Source organism: Eulemur rufifrons, chromosome 2 (genome assembly GCF_041146395.1).
Source record: "Eulemur rufifrons isolate Redbay chromosome 2, OSU_ERuf_1, whole genome shotgun sequence".
Classification (NCBI taxonomy): domain Eukaryota; kingdom Metazoa; phylum Chordata; class Mammalia; order Primates; family Lemuridae; genus Eulemur; species Eulemur rufifrons.
In genome coordinates this window covers 99,404,339-99,423,972 of record NC_090984.1, presented here as the reverse complement: position 1 = coordinate 99,423,972, position 19,634 = coordinate 99,404,339, and the positions used below count along the sequence as shown (strand labels likewise).

The 19,634-nt window shown below is 44.0% G+C and overlaps 1 protein-coding gene across 1 annotated transcript in view; it reads right to left on the bottom strand.

Annotated features, from left to right (window-relative positions):
* Positions 1–19,634, bottom strand: part of RGS6 (regulator of G protein signaling 6) — a 541,364-nt gene that overhangs the window by 48,402 nt on the left and 473,328 nt on the right. Inside the window, exons 13-14 of the mRNA XM_069465091.1 lie at positions 14,824–14,934; positions 2,592–2,717 (exon numbers count right to left, since the gene is read on the bottom strand). Of these exons, the coding sequence (XP_069321192.1) occupies positions 2,592–2,717; positions 14,824–14,934 (237 nt within the window). The remainder of the gene's footprint in view (positions 1–2,591; positions 2,718–14,823; positions 14,935–19,634) is intronic.

The following is a 19,634-nucleotide window of genomic DNA, read 5'->3' as shown; positions in this document are numbered from 1 at the left end:
AGCAGTGAATCCTCGGGACCTGGTTCCTGGTAGGCGCTAAGCCAGCATCAGCGGTGGAAGGAATGAACACAAAGGGGCGGAGAGGAAACCCCCTTGTGATGGGTGACCAGAGTCTGAGTTGTGTGATTTAAAACTGAGCCTTCCCCCGATGTGTCCAATTATGCTGAACACCATAAAAATGGAACTGTGGCCTCCAGAGAGGATTTTGGGTTATCCTTCTCGTCTTCTCCCTGCTGTTCTATTTTCTTTACTGCTTTCCTGTTATGGATCGGAGAGGTGATCCTCTTAAGTCTGGATTTCTGCCTGCACGCTGGGGTGCAGACTCGGCCCTGGCACGCTAACACGTGCTCACGCACACGCTTTCACCCAAGATCAAAGGGAGCGCTCCTGGCAGGGGGGAAGGAGCTGGCAGAGATGCAAGAGGTGACGGCAGGAGGAAGCGCTGAACACCTTCCAGGGACACACTCCTTGGTGCACTCCGGGCCCTGAGCGTAATGCACATTTTGTGAAACTAGTCTGAGCTGACATGTGGCTGTGGCTACACCAAGGGCCTTCCAGAATGAATGCCCCAGACTGGGCAAGGTGGCAGCTGAGCCAGTAGGTGCTCCCGGGACCCTCACAGTGACCAGGACCCTGTGGTCACTCTTCAAACTCCCTGTAACAGTGCAGGCAGCAGAGGGTCACATGACTACTTGTGGGCTGAGACAGAGTTAGGTAAGGGGGGAGCCTTGATACCACTTCATCTTGGGGACCCAGGGGGACGGGGTGAGAGGGGAGATGGGAAGGATGCCCAGGTGTGGCTCAAAGGGCCCATGCTGGGGTGGAACCTGGGACTGAGCCGGCCACACTGAGAGGCCACATGTGTACATCAAGCTGACCACGGAGGGGCGTAGCCTGGGCGGCTGGTCTGAGCACCGCTCCAGTAAAGAGTATTAGACGTCAAACCTTCTGTTACAAATCCTTCATTAGGCATTGAAGCTCTGAGCTGTGTTTGAATGTGCTTTGGCATAAGGAAAGAACACGTGGGTGGGTCATAACCGAAACCAAGATGCTGGACCTCATGTGGTTTATAGTGGACAGGTGGATGCCTAAAAAGGCATGGGCAAGTGCAGTTCATTGGCATCTGCACTCCCCCCAGGACTCTGTGGCGTGAGAGACTCCCACCATCACCCCTTTGCTCATATTGTCTTCCAGCTTGGAATGTTCTCCCCCTTCATCTTTGTCTATTGACATCCTGTGTGTTCTCCAAAGTCCAGCTTATGACTGTCTACTCAGGCTTACGTTGATTCCTCCCTCCGGTAAATACTTCCAAAATAGTTTTTAGAGTTTACACTCATTTATGCACATTTAGTGATTTAATGGTTTCTTGTGTTTTTTCATCAAGAACTTACAAGGTCATTGCAGGCAAAGGTCGTGCATCCTAACTTGCACCCCTCAGCAGACTCTCCCGGGCTTGACACGGCATAGGCGTGGCATAAATATCACTTGATTGATGTATGGGCTCGAAATGGTCTCTAACTTCAAATTAATTACATGGATTTTGAATATTAACATTGGAGGGGGCAGTCCTTTGCCTGTGGTATATGCTCTGACTTTTTAAAGTCAAAAACCATTTAAAAGTTATTAAAACCCTTTTAAAGAAAATAGCATTAGAAGATGGGAATTAAGCTGGTATAAAAAAGAGAACATTGTGCAAAGAAAAAAGAGAGAGAGAGAGAGAGAGAGATCCATCTTACCCATTAAGAAGTCATCAGTTTGCTAAGATCACTAAGAGGGCTTAGATAAGTCATGTTTTCCATGGGTCCCTGATTCTTCAAGTAATACGATAAAAGGCTGAATAAACAAGTCCCTAAATCTTTCACGACCAAGGGGCCTTTTCCTTTTAATGCACCCGCTTTTCTTCCTCTTACATTGGACACCATGTTTTGAATGTGTTATTTTTGTCTCCTATCAAATGGTAATTATTAATGCATTTCCCTCATAAAGTATTACTTATAGACAAGTAGAAACAATCAGAGGTTCTCACTGGCATCAGATGATCAGAGTAACCACTACATGGAGTTGACAGAATTCTCTCAGAAAGGAAGAGGTATATTTTAATTAGCTTGTCCAGTTACATCTCCAGTTATTGAGTGATATTTACTTTGGCTCTTTGAAATTCTGAAATGTGCTTATTAACTCCTCTCTTCTGTTTAGCTCAGGACCCCAGACCGGGAAGTTTTGGAGGAGAGAACCTCTGAGCTGCCCCACCCCCCAGCCCCAAAGTTCCGTGATTCTACAGCTGTTCCCAATGGATGGTATCATCAAATCCATCTGTTTAATTATTATTAAAGACTTGTTCCCAATTAGTTGAACAAATGTTATCTGGACTTGAACTAAAAAATGCTAGTGTTGGTAGGCGCCATTATGGTGGCAACAGGTTGCATATTTTAATTTGTTCTTCTCCATTTCAACCTTAGATCAGCTGGCATTTGAATGTGAACCCTGATACTGTTTTATTGAGAAAGGGAGAGACGGACAGGTGGAGAGACAGATTATGCAAATGTCTTCACACACATTCTGCACACAGCTCACACCTTGGAGAGATTTACCTGAGGTTTTCGGAACTGAACTCGGACTCCAGGAATCGTAGGAACTGGTCCCGCCCCACCTGGTCCTTCAATACCTCGTCGAAAGAGAAGCCCCATCTTTTTACTCGCTGCTGGCTGGGCTCTTTGCTTTGGGGTGGAGAGGAGAAGGTTTAAAACATGGTCAATACCAGGGAAAGGGCTGTGTCATATTTTCTCCTGTGACTCAGATCCATTCTGCTGACACACACTGAAGGCAAATGTCCCATAGGTAAGGGACAGAGTCTACAAAGGCTGCACACATTCAAAATGTAGACTTTGTACACCAACAGTAACAAACAGTACAAAAGTTCCTTTAAAGGAGGCATGCAAAAGGGGCGGTGTCCAGGGAGGGTCACCAGGGTGCCCGTGGCTGCTGTCTACAGGAGGCAACGCCACCATCGATTAGGCCTCCCTGGACCATTCCTGTCAACGTGGGCCCAACTTTCGACTCCATCACTTGTTCACTTGTACTATTACCGAGGCTGCTTTGTGAACCCAACCTTTCATCAAAGACATTGCCCCCCATCCCCCACCCCTTCCTCCACCCACAGGGGAAGATGCTAGGGTCCTGTTTGGAGTCGAGTGAAGTATCGCTGGTCAGAAATGCATCAACTCATCCAGGATAAATCATATTCACTTGTTTAGAGGCATAATGTTGCCTTCGCTTATTGATTTAACAATCACGTACGGTGCTTACAACGTGTTAGACGTTGTTCCAAGCATTTCACATCTGCTAGTTCACTGAGTCTTCACAACTACTCTAGGAGAAATGTACTAGTACTATTCCCATATTCCAGATAGGGAAACTGAGGCCTGGTGATAATGTGCCTAAGGACACATAGCTAGGAAGTGACAGAGTCAATGATCAAATCTAGACCGTCTGCCCCACGGTGCAGCTCTTGCCGCTGCTGTGCCACGTGGCTCACCTTGGCCGCTATCTCACGTGCAGACGAAAGAAGGGGCGCTGGTCTTATGCTTCTGGTATTGGACTATGAGAATAGTTCCTGCAGCTTCTGTCTTTCCATTAAAGTTCACTCACTGTATTTATTCCTCCGACCCTTCAAGCAGCAACGGGGTCCTAATTCACAAGTCACGTGCTATAACCCCTCCCTGCTCAAGGTGTGGCCTGTGGACCAGAACCTAGAGTCGAACAGGATCCCGGGTGATTTACGTCCACATTAACATTTGGGAAACATCGGTCTAGCAATATTTAAAAACAGACACGTACTTTTTATTCTTTCTAACTGACAGTAAGTGAATAAAACCATGTTTCCTCTCATTATGGAGTTGACATATTCTCAATATTTATCTTAGAAAATTACACTTAGTAGAAAGCAGAAGAGAGCTTGTGTGTTGGAAGGCTTGGAAAAGCAAATAACTCTAGACCGGCGCCGTCCAGTGAAACCTCCGGCGATGATGGAAATATTCTACAACTGTGCGTTCCAGTATGGGAGCCACTAGCCCCGTGTGGCTATTGAGCACTTCAAAGGTGGCTTAGTTGTGATTGAGAAACTGACTTTTAAAATTTATTTAATTTTAAATAATTAAAGCTTAAATTTAAATAGCCACATGGGGCTAGTGGCTACTGTATTAGGTACACAGCTCTAGACACAAACCATCCAAACCCAACTACTTCTACACAGATAGACGAAATTAGCAACAAAAGTATTTTCTAATTTCAAGGACAGTGATCAACAGACCATGCACTTGGGGATCAGGGAGTGGCTTACTGTACAACTTTGCATTTCCAGGCATAGCTCAATATGGTCACGGTGGGAGACTAAGCCCATCAAGTCAAAGAACAATTTCTCCCAAAGCACCAGGCTGGGCCTTTTACAACAACTCATGAAGACAGATCCTGGATTCCCTCAAACACAAGCCACAGAACTAATCAAACTCAATAATTTTCCAGGGGACCAAAAATACTGTTTATGGAAAAGTCATGCGAGGGTGGAGGCTAGCAGCAAATTTAAGCCCCACAGAGCTGCAGGACATCATTTCTTTCTGCTGGGTCAGGCTGTGACCTGGGATGGGCACAACCATCTGCTCTTTGCTGGCCAAGGGTTCAGGGCTCTGTAGGGATGGTGCTGGTGGCAGCTGCACCCTGATCAAAGGCTGTGCTCAGCGAACCAGCTGGGGAAAGGCACTCATAGTCTTTGTAGTGATGGCCTCATGGACACACGCCCACCACAGGTGTCACCGCTTCCTGGCACCCAAACAGTGAACTACATTCACCCCACCAGATTCCTTGTGGTGGAAAGGCTAGGAGAAGGACAATTTTTGGGGTGAGCCAGAAAGCGTGGAGTGTCACTATGGATGTAGAGTCAGAGGGAGGCCTAGGACAGAAGTTGATAATATCTAGAAAGCTACAAGGTTACCCTTCAGCAGAAATAAGGGGGTCTGCAGAGACAGGATACCCTGGTGTACCAGTTCCTTAGGATTGTCATGACAAAGTACTAATGAACCGGGTGGCTTAAAACAGCAGAAATTTATTCTCTCACAATTTTGGAGGCTAGAAGCCAAAATCAAGTCAGTGGCAGGGCCATGCTCTCTAGGAAGGCTTTAGGGGAGAATCTGTTCCATATTCTTAACTTCTGATGTTGCAGCAATACCTGGCATTCTTCAGCTTGTAGACACATTGCTCCAATCTCTCCTCTGCCATCACATAGCATCTCCCTGTGTTTCTGTCTTCACACAGCATTTGCGCCCTGTGTGCCTGTGTCTCTATTTTCTCTTCTTACAAAGACACCAGTCATATTGGATTAGGGGCCCCGCTACTCCAGTATGACCTCATCTTAACTAATTGCATCTGCAACAACTATATTTCCAAATAGAATTTGGAGATTATGAGGTTCTGGGAAAAACATGAATTTGGGGGCAATGCTATTCAACCATATATACCTGGGTTTCCTCACCTATCCATTATTCACCATCCTATTTATACAACTGATGCTCCACATCTTCTCCTTGTTTTCCTGGTACTATTTGGTCATTGGGATTCTCTTCTATTAAAAGCTTCTTGGATACATACAACTTCCCTATACGTATTTTTCTTGTATCACTTTGGTACTTCCAACATCATCCACTGTAAGGTTCAAGAACAGACTTGAACACGTTGCTACTACTAAATGGTCTCTTGTGGTTATACAGTAATTCTGAAAATTAAAATCTCTTTCAATATCGATCCCCAGGTAACTGGTGCAATAACTCTTCCTTGGCCAAACTCAAGCAAATAATCCACAGAACTCATAGTCCCTTTATTTATATCCATTGTGTAGAGATGCTTCCATGTGATGTATTCTTTATTATAGTTTTGTATCATTATTTGGGTTTTTAAGAGTTTATGTCATTGTCTTTCCAGCTGTCTTGGGAGCTCTTTGAGGACAGAGAACTTGCCTCCCGTGTCCTGATATTCACCACAGTACTTTTCACATGGCAAGACACTAAAAGGATCGATAAAAAAATGTGCACAGTGATGTGGGTGATGTGTCCTTATCCTGGAAGTGTTTTCTAATCACTAGCTGGTTGCCTTTTTCTAACTCGTATTTGTCTTCTGTGCCCACTGAATCTCACCAAATTCCTGCCTCCATCTGGGCAGCCCAAGCCAACATGTTGCAAAGACAGGTGGCTCTCCAAGAACGTCTATCTTTGATCCCAGCTGATCTCCCAGCTAAAGAGCATGGAGGAAATCTCCCAAACCGAGAATAAGAAAGCCAGGTTCAGAGAAGCAACCATCTCTGAAAATGCTCATTTCTTCAGGGCAAGGAGCTGTCCTTATGGTGCTCCATTTAAATCTCAACATAAGCCAGGGAAGCAGATATTTGTACTTAAATTTCCATGGTTCAAAAGAGGTCAGATTGTCCAAGGCCACACAGCTGGTGAGTGGCAGTCTGGAATTGGAATTCAGGTCTGCCTGTCTCCAAAGGCTATTCTTTTTTCCACTTCACCACCCTGTCTTCTACTATATTTCCCTCATTTGATGTCTAAATTAAGACTTGGGGAAAGATGGAAAACTATCTTCAAAGCTCCCCCCTTTTTTTAAGAGTCAGGGTCTTGTTCTGTCTCCCAGGCTGGAGTTCAGTGGTGTAGTCATAGCTCTTGGCAGCCTTGAACTCCTGGGCTCAAGCAATTCTCCCACATCAACCTTCTAAGTAGCTGGGACTACAGATGTGCACCACCATGCCCAGATAACTTTTTTTAAAAAGTTTAAAATTTTGTTAGAGATGATATCTCACTATGCTGCCCAAGCTTGTCTTGAACTCCTGGCCTCAAGCGATCCTCCTGCCTCAGTCTTCCAAATAGTTGGGATTGCAGGCATTAGCCACCATGCCCAGCCAAAATACTTTTGAGTTATGTTACAGACTGAATGTTTGCATCCCCCTCCAATTCATATATTACAGTCTTGATCCCCAGTGTGATGGTATTAGGGGAGGTGGGGCCTTTGGTAAGTGATTAGAGCAGAATGGGATTAGTGCCCTCATAAGAGGCTCCTGAGAGCTCTCTTGCCCTTCTGCCATGTGAGGACACAGTGAGAAGATGGCCTTCTATGAACCAGAGAGCAAGCCCTCACCAGACTCTGAATTTGCCAGCACCTTGATCTTGGCCTTCCCAGCTTCCAGAACTGTGAGAAATGAATTTCTGTTGTTTATAAGCCACACAGTCTATGGCATTTTTGTTATAATAGCACAAATGGACTAAGACAAGTTATAGAAAATAACAAAAGAAGGAGACCATTCCTTAAAGATAAAATATACAATGACCCCATCTCAGAGCCAAGGCTATTGAATCAATAATCACAATTTTACTCAACATCCCAAGAATAACCCGAGGGACCTGAATGCTCCAGTGGGGAGTTGTCCAGTTATTTACTGTTGTGTAACAAACCATCCCAAACCCAAGGGCTTAAAACAGCAATTTATTGTTCTCTCTCACTATCTTCTGGGTTAACTGGGCCCGACTGAGTGGTTGTCATTTGGGGTCTATCTCATGCAGTTGGATGGCAGCTGGAGGTGGGGTCACTTGAAGGTTTGACTGGGCTGGACATCCAGGATGGCTCATCACATGGCAGTTGATGCTGGGCATTGGCCAGAATGTCCACACATGGCCTCTCCAGTGCCTTGAATGTCTCATAGCATGGCAGATGGGTTCCAAGAAGGAATGTCTCAAGGGCAAATGTTTCAAAGGACTAGGGTAGAAGCCACAGGGGTTCTGTATGACCTGTTCTCAGAATGTCCCTTCTGCCACACTCTATTGGTCAAGGAAGACACCAAGACCAGTCCAGATGGAAAGAGAGGTGTCCCCTCTTGATATAAGGAGCAGCACATGCATGCAGAGAGGGAAAGCACTGATGCGACATGTTTGGGGACCGACTACCACAGGAAAGGAGCTTGACTAATATCCTGGATGAATAGTTCTGCTAAACACACTGTGTCTGAGCAGCTCAGGGACAATCTCTGCCTCTCAGCAGCTCAGACTGGCTGGGAATAGATGCTGACGGCCAAGCAGGACAAGCCAGGTTCCTTGTAGCTCTGTCATGTGCCTGACACCCAGCAGAGAGGAGACCTAAACTTAAGTCATGTGGATTGAACAAATCGCAAACCATGTTCTGCTGGCCACATCAGGGTGTCATCAGACTCCAGCACCTGGTTAATGGCACTCGCAGAAACACTTCCAATACGCTCCCCTGGGACACTCTTCTGGTGGTGGTCAGATGACTGAATTCTCTCCAACTGCGATCTGGTAGGTTTTGGCTGATTTTTCCTCAATGATAAGCCCTGGCTATCACTATTTTCTTTAATTAAACTTTATTCTCAGAATTTACATTGTATGGACTTGAAGTGTAGCTTGTCCATCCTTTAAAACAGTAGCTTTTCATTTCCCTCTGAGTATACACTTTCTTATTCTTGGACTTCAGCATCTAACAGTTTGCCCGAGAAGAAGAAAGAGTTAAAGCATGATTTTTCTATTATTTATGCTGCATCCTATGTCATCCTGTCCATTATTCTGTAAGTTGCTCTCAACATCCTCCACTGAGCTGTCCTGGAACTTCCCTGTGGCACAGACAGTGTATTCTCCATCTTTGTAGGACCTGGACGTTGTCTGTGATGTCCTCTGTCCCGGTCATCACAGCGAGTTTGCCTGGGCCCCTTCGGCCAGCCCAGGGGAGTGCGAGCCCAGCTCGGATGGACACGAGTCCCTGAGCGAGTCCTGCTCTATCACACACCTTCTCCCACGTTCACCAAAACCTCCTCACGCAAAGTACTTGTGAGGGTGGGAGGCTTTCCTGGAATTCGAGGGTCTCGAGAAGGGGGTACATATTGCACCTCCTGGAAGCCCACAATTTAAAAATCACATACTCGACAATCCTGCTTTTGGAAAGTCCTTCGTTGCCTCAGTGCTGAGATTTCCCCAGCCTTGCACAGCAACTAGCTTCTGTCACCTTCTGGCTTCTCTCCTGCACCTGCTCCTCAGGGCCCTTAGCTCTTCCCTCTCAGGAACAGAGATTTCATTTGTCTCGTTTTCTAGCAGCACAACCCTCTCCCTTTGTTGTTCAAGTTTCTGCCAGTGCCCCTACCCTTAGGGCCTTCCTTTCTGCCGTAAGTGGCTTAATGTCCCTGGGCAAGCAAGGAGGAATTCTGGTGCCAGGTGGTAAGATAGCGTGTTTTACTTGCCATGCTACATTTGTAGCCTGAGAGACTTTCTTGCTCTGAATACAATGCATAGTAGGTTTCAGTACTTATGTATTGAATTAAACTGAAATTGAGAAAAAAAAATCACTTTTGGTTATTTTATTGGTCATTTTCAGCATTTGTTTCACAGACAGAAACCATCCCTAGGCTGAAGTGTGATGTTGGCCCTGATCCCATACTCTCTTTTTCCTAACACCACTGCCAGCGTCTGAGTGTGTAGAAATGTTCTGTTGGGAGAAGAAGCAGGGCTTCATTTTCATTTGTATCTAAATAACTTGATTTTGCTCAGAGGTGCACAGAACATTGCAGCTGTCTTAGGTCAGGCAGGAAGATCAGAGTAGATGCCTGACCAGTAAGGGCAGAACTGGAGCACGAGTTGTAGGGCAGGTAGCATCCTCTTGGGGAAAAAGTGCTGAATAAGTTGGGATAAACCAACAGGCCACGTGACTGCCATTTTTCTAAACTATTACTGCTTCTTTGCCGACTTTCAAGAACAAAAGAGGAAGTTCATTTTATCATGGTGAATTAGGTTCACGTGCTTACCTCCCTTCCTCTCCCAAATACCAATAAAATGATCCAATAAAGAATCACTTATCCATCCATCCTCCTTCCAACCTATATAGTGCCTACTGCATGCCATACAGGCCTAGGCGCTAAAATAGTTTTGAGTCCTATTTAGAAAGTGAACGAGGGGGAGGAGGTGATCGAACCACTGGAGGGATGGGGTGGCCACTTTAGACTGGTGGTCACAGTAAGTCTTTATGAGGAAGGGACCCAATGGTGAGTAAGACCTGGAAGAGAAGGAAAGCGAGCCATGCCAGGGTCTGGGGGAAGAGTGGCCCAGGAAGAGAGAACAGGCAAGAGCCTGAAGTTTAGTGAAGTATATAAAAAAACAAAACAAAACCCCAAACATGGTATGTAGAGGCAAAGGCATTTCCTATCAGCAGATGATAAACTTTGAGGAATTTCAGAAAGGTGTGAAGCAGAGGACTGAACTTGTGACATAGCTGAGTGAGAGCAGCCCATGATTCCAGTAGAGCCAGCAGAGAAGAAACTAGATGGGTGTCCCCAGCAGAAGCCTGGGGAAACCCCAAGCTCTGAGCAGCAGGACTGGAAGCAGAGGTAGTGGGTGGGCGGTGGGCACCAGACGGGGCATATGGAGACATGCAGAAACATGGAACAGGCTCCACACAGCAGAAAGGGTTTGCTGAGTTAAAGTGATGTTTCCTGGTCAGCTTCTGAAATGGGCAATATGACCAAAGGACGGTGCTTCTGTTAACCCAAGGGTAGTACAGCAAATATATAGAGAAGAAACATCTCTGCACACTCTGCGAAGCAGGGAGATTTCTGAAGACACTCTAGCTTTCTCCCTACTTCTCGCTGTGTCAGCAGATCTAACTCGGTTCTCCTAAGACCTGTCAGCAGAAGAAGAGTGGACTCGTTGGGGAGCCCCCTGTCGGGGGAAGGACAGCGGAAACTCCACTGGGCCGGAAACACAGTAGAGCACGGTTGCAGGGATGTCATGCTAGGAAGGTGGGGCTCTACCATCTGAGGTCCCTTATAGCCACTTGTCTCACACTCAGAGGAGGACCCAGACCTTCAGTCTGTTCTTGGACCACATACCTGGGACCCAGAAGGGACCCTGACAATTTACCTGTGTCCACCCACTCATACACTCAGGTGACGCCTGCAGCTGTGTGAGCTGCTCAGAGGAAAGCCGGGGGAACTCGGTGAGCCACCCAGGAATCACCTAGAGTGCCCAGTGCCACCTGGTACATGTGTGTTTTTAATGAGCACCCCAGGTGGTCCTGGCATGCAGCATGGTTTGAGAACAACTCACCCACACGATTGCTGAGGGAACCCTCACCAGCTACCCACATGGTTCTAGACCAGGGTTGCACATTAGAATCACCTGGGAGATTAAAAAAAACCAAACAAAAAAACACCAATACCTTATTGCCAGAAACACTGAATTCATTGGGCTTGGGTGGGGCCAGGGCATCAGTATTTTAAATAAATCCCCATGTGGTACAGGATTAAAAGCCGAAAACTTCATGTATCAAAATGAGTAGTCCTCCAGCTTACTGGGCAGAGGAAAAGAATGATCTGCTCTGAGCAGTGATCACAGTAATGAAGCAACGACTAGAAACAACCATCGTCCAATAAATAACCCCCAATGAAACAGACTCAGTGGCAGAAACAGAGGAGAGAGATGAAAATATGAAAAAAAATCTGTACCACACCTTCAGGGGGATTCAAGAGGATAAAGACTGACAGAACAGAGCAGGCTGCTAAGAACGGAACAGCCCAAGAAGTTAGATGAAGAAGCCTCGGGAATGAAAAGCATGACCGTCCACCACTCCTCCCAGCACTCGGCAGGAAAAGAGAAACTCATCAAAGCACAAAATCGCAGAACAGACGCCACTGAAAACCAGACTGGTGACCCTGAAGAGCAGTCCCAGGAACCCTCTCCTTCGAATACGGAATGAAGACTAAGAGATGGAAATCATGACAGAGAAAATATAAGCGATATGGCAGCTGCATTCCAGAGACCCAGAATTCCCACAAAAAGATTTCCCGAAAGGTGAAGGCAGAACAAAAGAGCAGCAGTAATTTAAATAAATAACTAACTGAGAGAAAAAATCCTGAGTTAAAGAAAGAGTTAAGTTCTTGGATTAGATCAAAAGGAACTACCTAGAGCATATCAGAAATATTAAAAAGAAGACACATGCTACATACTATTTTTTTAATGTTCATAGAAATAGAAGTTAAAACATGTTGGTTTAAAATGTATCAGGTTAACACACCTCAGGGAAGAATCGGATTTTTTTTTTTTTTTGGAGATAGAGTCTCTTTCTGTCACCTGGGCTAGAGTGCTCCATGCCCCGTGGCACAGCAAGCTCAAAGTCCTGGGCTCCAGGGATCCTCCTGCCTCAGCCTCCCGAGTAGCTAGGACTACAGGCTTGCACCACCCAGGTAGTTTTTCTATTTTTAGTAGAGCCGGGGGTCTTGCTCTTGCTCAGGCTGGTCTCAAATTCCTGGCCTCAAGCAATCCTCCCACCTCAGCCTCCCAGAGTGCTAGGATTACAGGTGTGAGCCACTGCCCCCGGCCAAGAATGGGATTTAGAGGAGGTAAAGGAAACTTTTACTTTTTAAGATTATTTGTATGAATGCATGACATTTTCAATTAAAACATTTAAAAGTAAATAGAACTAGAATTTTAAAAAAGCTAATATAAAACTTGACTAAAAAAGCAAGCCAGGGAAAAGAAAAAGAAACAAGAAGAAAGAATGAGATTGAGAAAATATATCAGGCAAAAGGTAAAATATATGATTTAAGTAAATATGACTGTTTTAATTCCAATATCCAAAGCAAAACATACCACCAGAAAAATGGGCAAAGGACACAGGAACAGGCAAGTCACAAAAGAAAAATGTATATCTAATGATCATGTGAAAAGATTCTCAAGTACGTTAACAAAGAAATAAAAAGTAAAATGAGAATTTTTTTAAAGCTATCAGATTTGCAAAGATAAAAAGATTGATAATGCTTGGGTCGGTAAGGATGTGGGGCAATGGGCACATTTAAGCTAAAGGCATGAAAACAATTTGTTACAGTTTTGCTCAGGAGGGGTCTGGGAACATGAACTAAAATTAAAACATGCAAGCCATTCCTAATTCTACTCCTGGAAAAGTTATACTGAAGAAAACATTGGACTCGTATGAAAGGATGTTTCTTGAGCCATTATTTATGATAGCAAAAAAAAAAAAAAAAAAAAAAAAAGGACACAACCTCAATATTTATGACCCAGGGATTGGTAAGATAAATTTTACCTCATTCATGCCAGAGGACATTATGTAGCTATTTAAAAAGTATAAGGCAGATCTAACACGTGTTTATATGGAGAGATTGTCATGACATACTGTTAACTAAAAAATTATTGAACAATATATGTATAATGAACCCAATTATACAAAATAATAGGATATTATATATGCATAAAAATCCAAAGGGACAGACACTAAAACTTTCTGAGTTCACGGTACCCTCAGTATCTCAGTAAGTTTTCCACAGTGCCCCTGGGCCAAAAGAAATACCTAATGGTTTCATTAATTAAGGTCTTGACCAATCAAGTCAATATGTATTTATGTCCTAACAACTTAGTAGCTGTTTAAAATACATATAAATTCAAAGAAAAAATATTTTAATTTCCTTCTTAAATAACCACAACGTGCACCTATTGGGCACAGCACATTTTCATAAACTTTGGAATCATATCGTACCCTATCATCCTCGTTTCCTACTCCACATTGATTTTTGCACAGTATTTGCTTTTTATCCCCCAAACTGCTCTGAAAACCTAGATTTGCAAAGATGAGACATGATCGAAAGGGGTATAATGTTCTCTGATGTTGAAACTGTACTACCTTAAGCTGGTAGTTGATGCAGTATCTGCCCTGTGTCCAACACCACTGTGTTTCGTTCAAATATTTAGAATCGCCCGCGGTAACCGCGTGAGTCCTGCAGTGCCCCAGGGTGCCCTGGTGCAGTTGGGGAACCGCAGCATCCCAGACAGTAAACAAAGGTTCTTCTTGGAAGATGAGGTCGGGTTGGAGGAGGAGAGAATTATTTTCTTTGTGCACATCTGGATAGTTTGAACTTTCATAATCAGCATGTATGACATTTGCTACTTTTTAGAAGGTTTTTCCATTTCTGGGAAAGATGCCAGAAAGAGCAAACGTGCAAGACAACGTGAGAGTGGCGGAGAAATGGAACGTGAACTAACAGGCCGTCCAGCCGAGGGCGGCGAGTGCGAGGGCACAGCACGCCAGACTCATCCGCCTTTCCTTCTGCCATTCTGAAAGTGATCCCCGTCTCCCTGGGCTTCAGTTCCTCAGCTACGAAGTAAACACCCCGGCTTCCCTCATGGGGAAGGGGCTACCGCCCAGAATTCCTGCTGCCAGACACTCCCCAAGAGCAGAGGGACACAAATCCTGCCTCTGGAGCCCTCTGCCTGGGTTCCAGTCCTAGCTCGCCCACGAACTATTGGTGAGACCTTGGGCAAGTCCATGACCTCCTCTGTGCCTCAGTTTCCTCATCTGCTCAATGGTGAGAATAAAAATGTTTACCCCTTGAGGGGATTCAATGGGTGACATTTGCCGGGGGGTGTGGCCAGTGCTATTATTGTTGCTGTCAAATACGAGAAAAAAAAAAAAAAATGGACCTACAGATTCTTTCCTTCCAGCAATCAGAACTAGGGAATGGTAAGGGACTGTCCCCAAGGGTCAGAGAGAGGTCAGAGGGAAGCCCCAAAGGATCCACGTACAAATCAAAGCTGTAAGGAGTAGAAGCTGTGAGAAAGTAGAACTCAGTTGGGAGGTGACTTGAGGGATTTCTGTTTTAGCAATAAAAAGAGTCAAATTAAGATAGGAAATAAGGTAATCTTATGATCTTATGGATTTTTTCTCTATATCCCTCCTCTTCCCAAACCTAAAAACACATTTTTTTTTTTTTTTTTTTTTTACCTCATTTCTATGTCCCACAAAGTGACGTCGTCGCTGATCCAAGGATTGGATGGCTCAGCTGGTGTTATCAAAGGATCATACTCCACATACTGTTCCGTGTACGCGATTAAGCTGCAAGATGGAAGCAGAGCAAAGAATGCCACTGATTTCCTAAAAAAACAACCACCCTTTAATCCTGTTTTACACAAATATGATAGCAGTCTTCACAGAGTTCTAAATTAAGGGGAAAAATTATTTCCACTCCCACTTCCGACATATCAAATCATACCGTTTTCATCTGTCCTTCTCGTTATGAACATATCACTTTTGCACCGTTGCAGTCATAGTATGCAACATCACATGCATTTTATGTCTTTTTTCCCCACTTGACTCTTCACCTGAACCTTGGTGTTCACTCCCTGGTTATGCTAGCCTTATTGATACACTGGTCCAAACCTGCTTCTGTATTGCCCACCCGCAAAGAGTATGGATCTCAAGGCATCTGGAGCACACAAGAGACGCTAGGGTTTCTCCAGCCTTCCAGCCCAGCACTCCTACCTGAAGGACTTCCTTATTATAAAGACTTTAAATCTGGCAGACCACAAGGAGTTAACATAAGCATTTTTACAAAAAACCAACTTAATTTTTCCAGTTATAATTACAAATGAATAGATATTTTAATCTAATAGAGTAACATAATTTATTTTAAACTAATTTTTTTTTATCAAAAAGCATGTGGGCAGTTAATAAAATAGTATGAAATGATTAAATATATTAAAAAAGCAAAAGCAATGATTTTTTTTCTCTTATCCCTTTGCAGAAAGGCACCAACTTCCTACCTTCTGTTTCTTCTAACATTTACCTGTATATTTCTAAATTATATGCTTTTATAGCTGTTCTTGATTTATTGATTTTAGATAAAGATTTAACTTTCTATCCATCAGTTCCCAATTCGCCTCTCGTTTTCCTTTAACAATCCTCCAAATAGACTTGTAAAACAATTTTTGTTAAATCCATGGTCAGTGCCCACATTATTAAACTAGATAGAAACTGCTTGCTATTCAAGTAAGTAGCATACCACTTTTCTTCAAGTGTTCTAACAAACCTGTAAAACACCAAGCAATAATATTTCTACATCTTAAACACATCAAATCGTCGATCAGTTCCATCCCCCTGTCTCCTGGAGGTCCTCTGCTCCAAAGTCATTAGTCTTCTTGCTCCAATCTGGACTGTTTTCTCTATAAGCCTGATGTAAAATCATCGCCCTGGGACTCTCTTTACTTCCGTGTCGGAGCCCTTGTTTCCCAGATGCTATTAATATGTCTGTCTCTCGGTTTTACTCTCTGGTCGTGTTGAAGCCCATCCTTTAGCAGTTTCCTAACAAAGGGTGCACAAGAGTCCTTGCAGGTCTAAAAACGCTTTTGTTTTCTCTCCATACTTGACTGATACTGGTGGACACAGAACACTAGGTCAAAAATTCTTTTCCTTCAGAATTTTGAGGCATTGCTCCACTTTTTGGGGGGCATCCCAGGTTACTATTGAGAAGTCTGGATCCATTTTGATTCTGTTCTTTTGTTCAGCTTCTTTTCTCTCTGTCAACTTAGAATCTTCTCTTTATCGCTAGAGTGCTCTGAAATTTCACGGCCCTTGTTTTTATTCACTGTGCTGGGCACAATGTGCAATGCATAAAAAATATTTCTGAGAAATTTTTTTGCTAATTTCATACCTTCCATTTTCTCTGTTTTCTCATTCTGTAATTGTTTCTAAAATATTGGACATCCTGAATTGTTGATCTATTAATAATATTCCCTCCCATCTTTTAACTCTGTATCTTTTTGTATTTTGATCTTTTTTTAATTTTTTTTATTTTTTTTTATTTTGAGCTGTTACTTACAGTTCCAGGGTTCACACTCTTGGTTATCATGGTATCTAGTTCTTGTCTTATGGACGAAGTGTCTTCTCGTGTCTCAGAATATATTAATTCTATATTTTTATTGTAAGTTTCTTCTGTTTGTTGAATTGGTTTTGGTTCCTCCGAGTTCCTTTTTTTTTGTTTTTTGATCGTATTCTTTCACACCGGGGCTTTCCTCCAGTGTCTGAAAAATCTCTGGACATCCGTTTGTGCTTTAAGAGAGAGGCCCTAACACCTGCTTGGAGGCTGAGTGTGCATGTGGACAGGGCTTGTCACTGATGGGCCTTAGCGTTGGGTTATGCGGCAGTTTGCCAGTCTTGTCACTAGGCTTCAAATGAGGAATCCGGCATCTTTCCTCTGGAGACATCTATTTTTCCCTAGAGCAGGGGTTGGCAAGCTTTTTCTGCAAGGCCCAAATAGTAAATATTTTAGGCTTTGTGGGCCAGATGGTGTTTGTTGCAACTATTCTGCTCCACTGTTACAGCATGAAAAAAGCCATAGACAACTTTCAAACAAATATGTGTGATTGTGTTCCAATAAAACTTTATTTGCAAGAACAGAATGAAGTAGATTTGGCCCACAGGTTGTTAATTTGACAGTCTCTAGCCTGTGGGTATATATGTTTGGCTCCTGGAGGCCCAAGAGTAGGGGAGAGGAGGGGCCAAGGGTCTGTCGGGGCTCAGAACATGATACGCCAAAGTATGGCACCTTGGCCTGCTGAATACTTTGCACTAAAGAAGACTGAAAAGGCCTCAGAAGCAAACTCTTTCTGATCTTCTCCCACCCTCCTATCTCTTGCCCTCTTCTTCCCCCCAAGCGAGTCATAGAAACAAGAATTCTTCTTCCCCAAGGGAGGTCAGAGAAACTAGAATCCTTTTCTCCCAAAGCCGGCCATAAAACCTAGAAAGATCACTCTCTCCCTTCTCCCTTGAAGTCCCTCATTCCAGAGGGGTCCTGCCCCTGCCCCATGCCTGGGAGGAAGGAATACTACTCAGAGAGGCCAAGAAGAATCTGAACAGGCAGGCCTTGCTGGGTTTCCCCTCTCAATCTGTTACTATTCCATGATTCCCTTTCATCCAATCACATTTCTACGTGGCTGTTCATTCTTCGTGGAAACTAAGCATAAAAAGAGACAGTTTTCCCTGGGTCTTTGGGTCTTCATTTCTGAAGTCTCCTGTGTCATATAAAACTTTGATGAACTAAATTTGTTATGCTTTCCTCTTGTTAATCTGTCTTTTGCTATTGGAGTGCTGGCTGAGCCTCATGATGGAGATGAAAGGGATCACACCTTTCTGCCCCTCCAGGTCCCACAGTTTAGTACGTGGAGCTTCCATTAATGCTCTTGTTTTCAGCCTGACCCCTTAGGATGTCTGACATGCCAAGTTCTGAGTTCATGTGGCTCAACTTCTTTGGAGAATAAACTGCCCATCCCCTGTGGCAGTGGTGAGCGGGAGAGATTGTCTCCCAGTGGGGCAGGAGATCTAGGGGCCCGAAGCTTCCGGAACAGACTCGACTCAGCTGTTAGCCCACGCCTCATTCTCCCCTGCCATGGTCCCTGTGCCTTCAAGAGCCAAAGCCAGATTTGGCTGGGCAAACTGGCTCACTCTGTCACAATACTTCCACTCCCGACATGTCACTTGTCCCATTCACTTTTTTTTTAATTAAATTTTTTGTTGTTGTTGTTGAGACAGAGTCTCACTCTGTTGCCCCAGCTAGAGTGCCGTGTCATCAGCCTAGCTCACAGCAACCTCAAACTCCTGGGCTCAAGCAATCCTTCTGCCTTACTTAGCCTCCCAAGTAGCTGGGACTACAGGCATGCGCCACCATGCCCGGCTAATTTTTTTCTATATATATTTTAGTTGTCCATATAATTTCTTTCTATTTTTAGTAGAGATGGGGTCTCGCTCTTGCTCAGGCTGGTGTCGAACTCCTGAGCTCAAACGATCTGCCTGCCTCGGCCTCCCAGAGTGCTAGGATTATAGGCGTGAGCCACCGCGCCCGGCCTTAAATTAAATTTTAAAACATTTCAGGCATACAGAAAGGTATAAACACTATAAGCAATCACCATCGTACTCATTGCCCAGTTAAAAAATTAAAACATTACAAACAGAGAAACAGGAGCCTGTGGTTATGTTCCCCAATTCTGTAGACTTTCTATCTTGGAAAAATGTGTTGAAACCATTAATCTGTTAATTTGTTTACCTTGTGAGTTCATACCATTTTTATTCCTTTAGTGACATATTGCTTTGGGGGAAAGAGATAAGATAAACATGTCTACAATATTGTCTTGAGTGAATTTATTATAATTTACTTAATCATTTACTTTATATTAGACACAGACTTTAAATTTTCTTTCAGTATGCACACTGCTATAGTAGAACACCATTGTTCATAGAGGTTTTTTCATCTTCTGGGTTATTTATTTAGAATTCACATCCATCAGGTGAATTATTTGGCCAAAAGGTATAAATATTTTTTTTTTTTTTTTTTTTGAGACAGAGTCTCACTTTGTTGCCCGGGCTAGAGTGAGTGCCATGGCGTCAGCCTAGCTCACAGCAACCTCAAACTCCTGGGTTCAAGCGATCCTACTGCCTCAGCCTCCCGAGTAGCTGGGACTACAGACACACGCCACCATGCCCAGCTAATTTTTTCTATATATATATATTTTAGTTGTCCATATAATTTCTTTCTATTTTTAGTAGAGACGGGGTCTCACTCTTGCTCAGGCTGGTCTCGAACTCCTGACCTTGAGCGATCCACCCGCCTCGGCCTCCCAGAGTGCTAGGATTACAGGCGTGAGCCACCGCGCCTGGCCAATATTTTTATGGTATCGATCCACAACAGAACTTTTCCCCATGCAGTGCCAGCTCGTGCATCAGCAATTTCTTTCACAACAGAAAGTCAGAGTCGTAATTCTTAC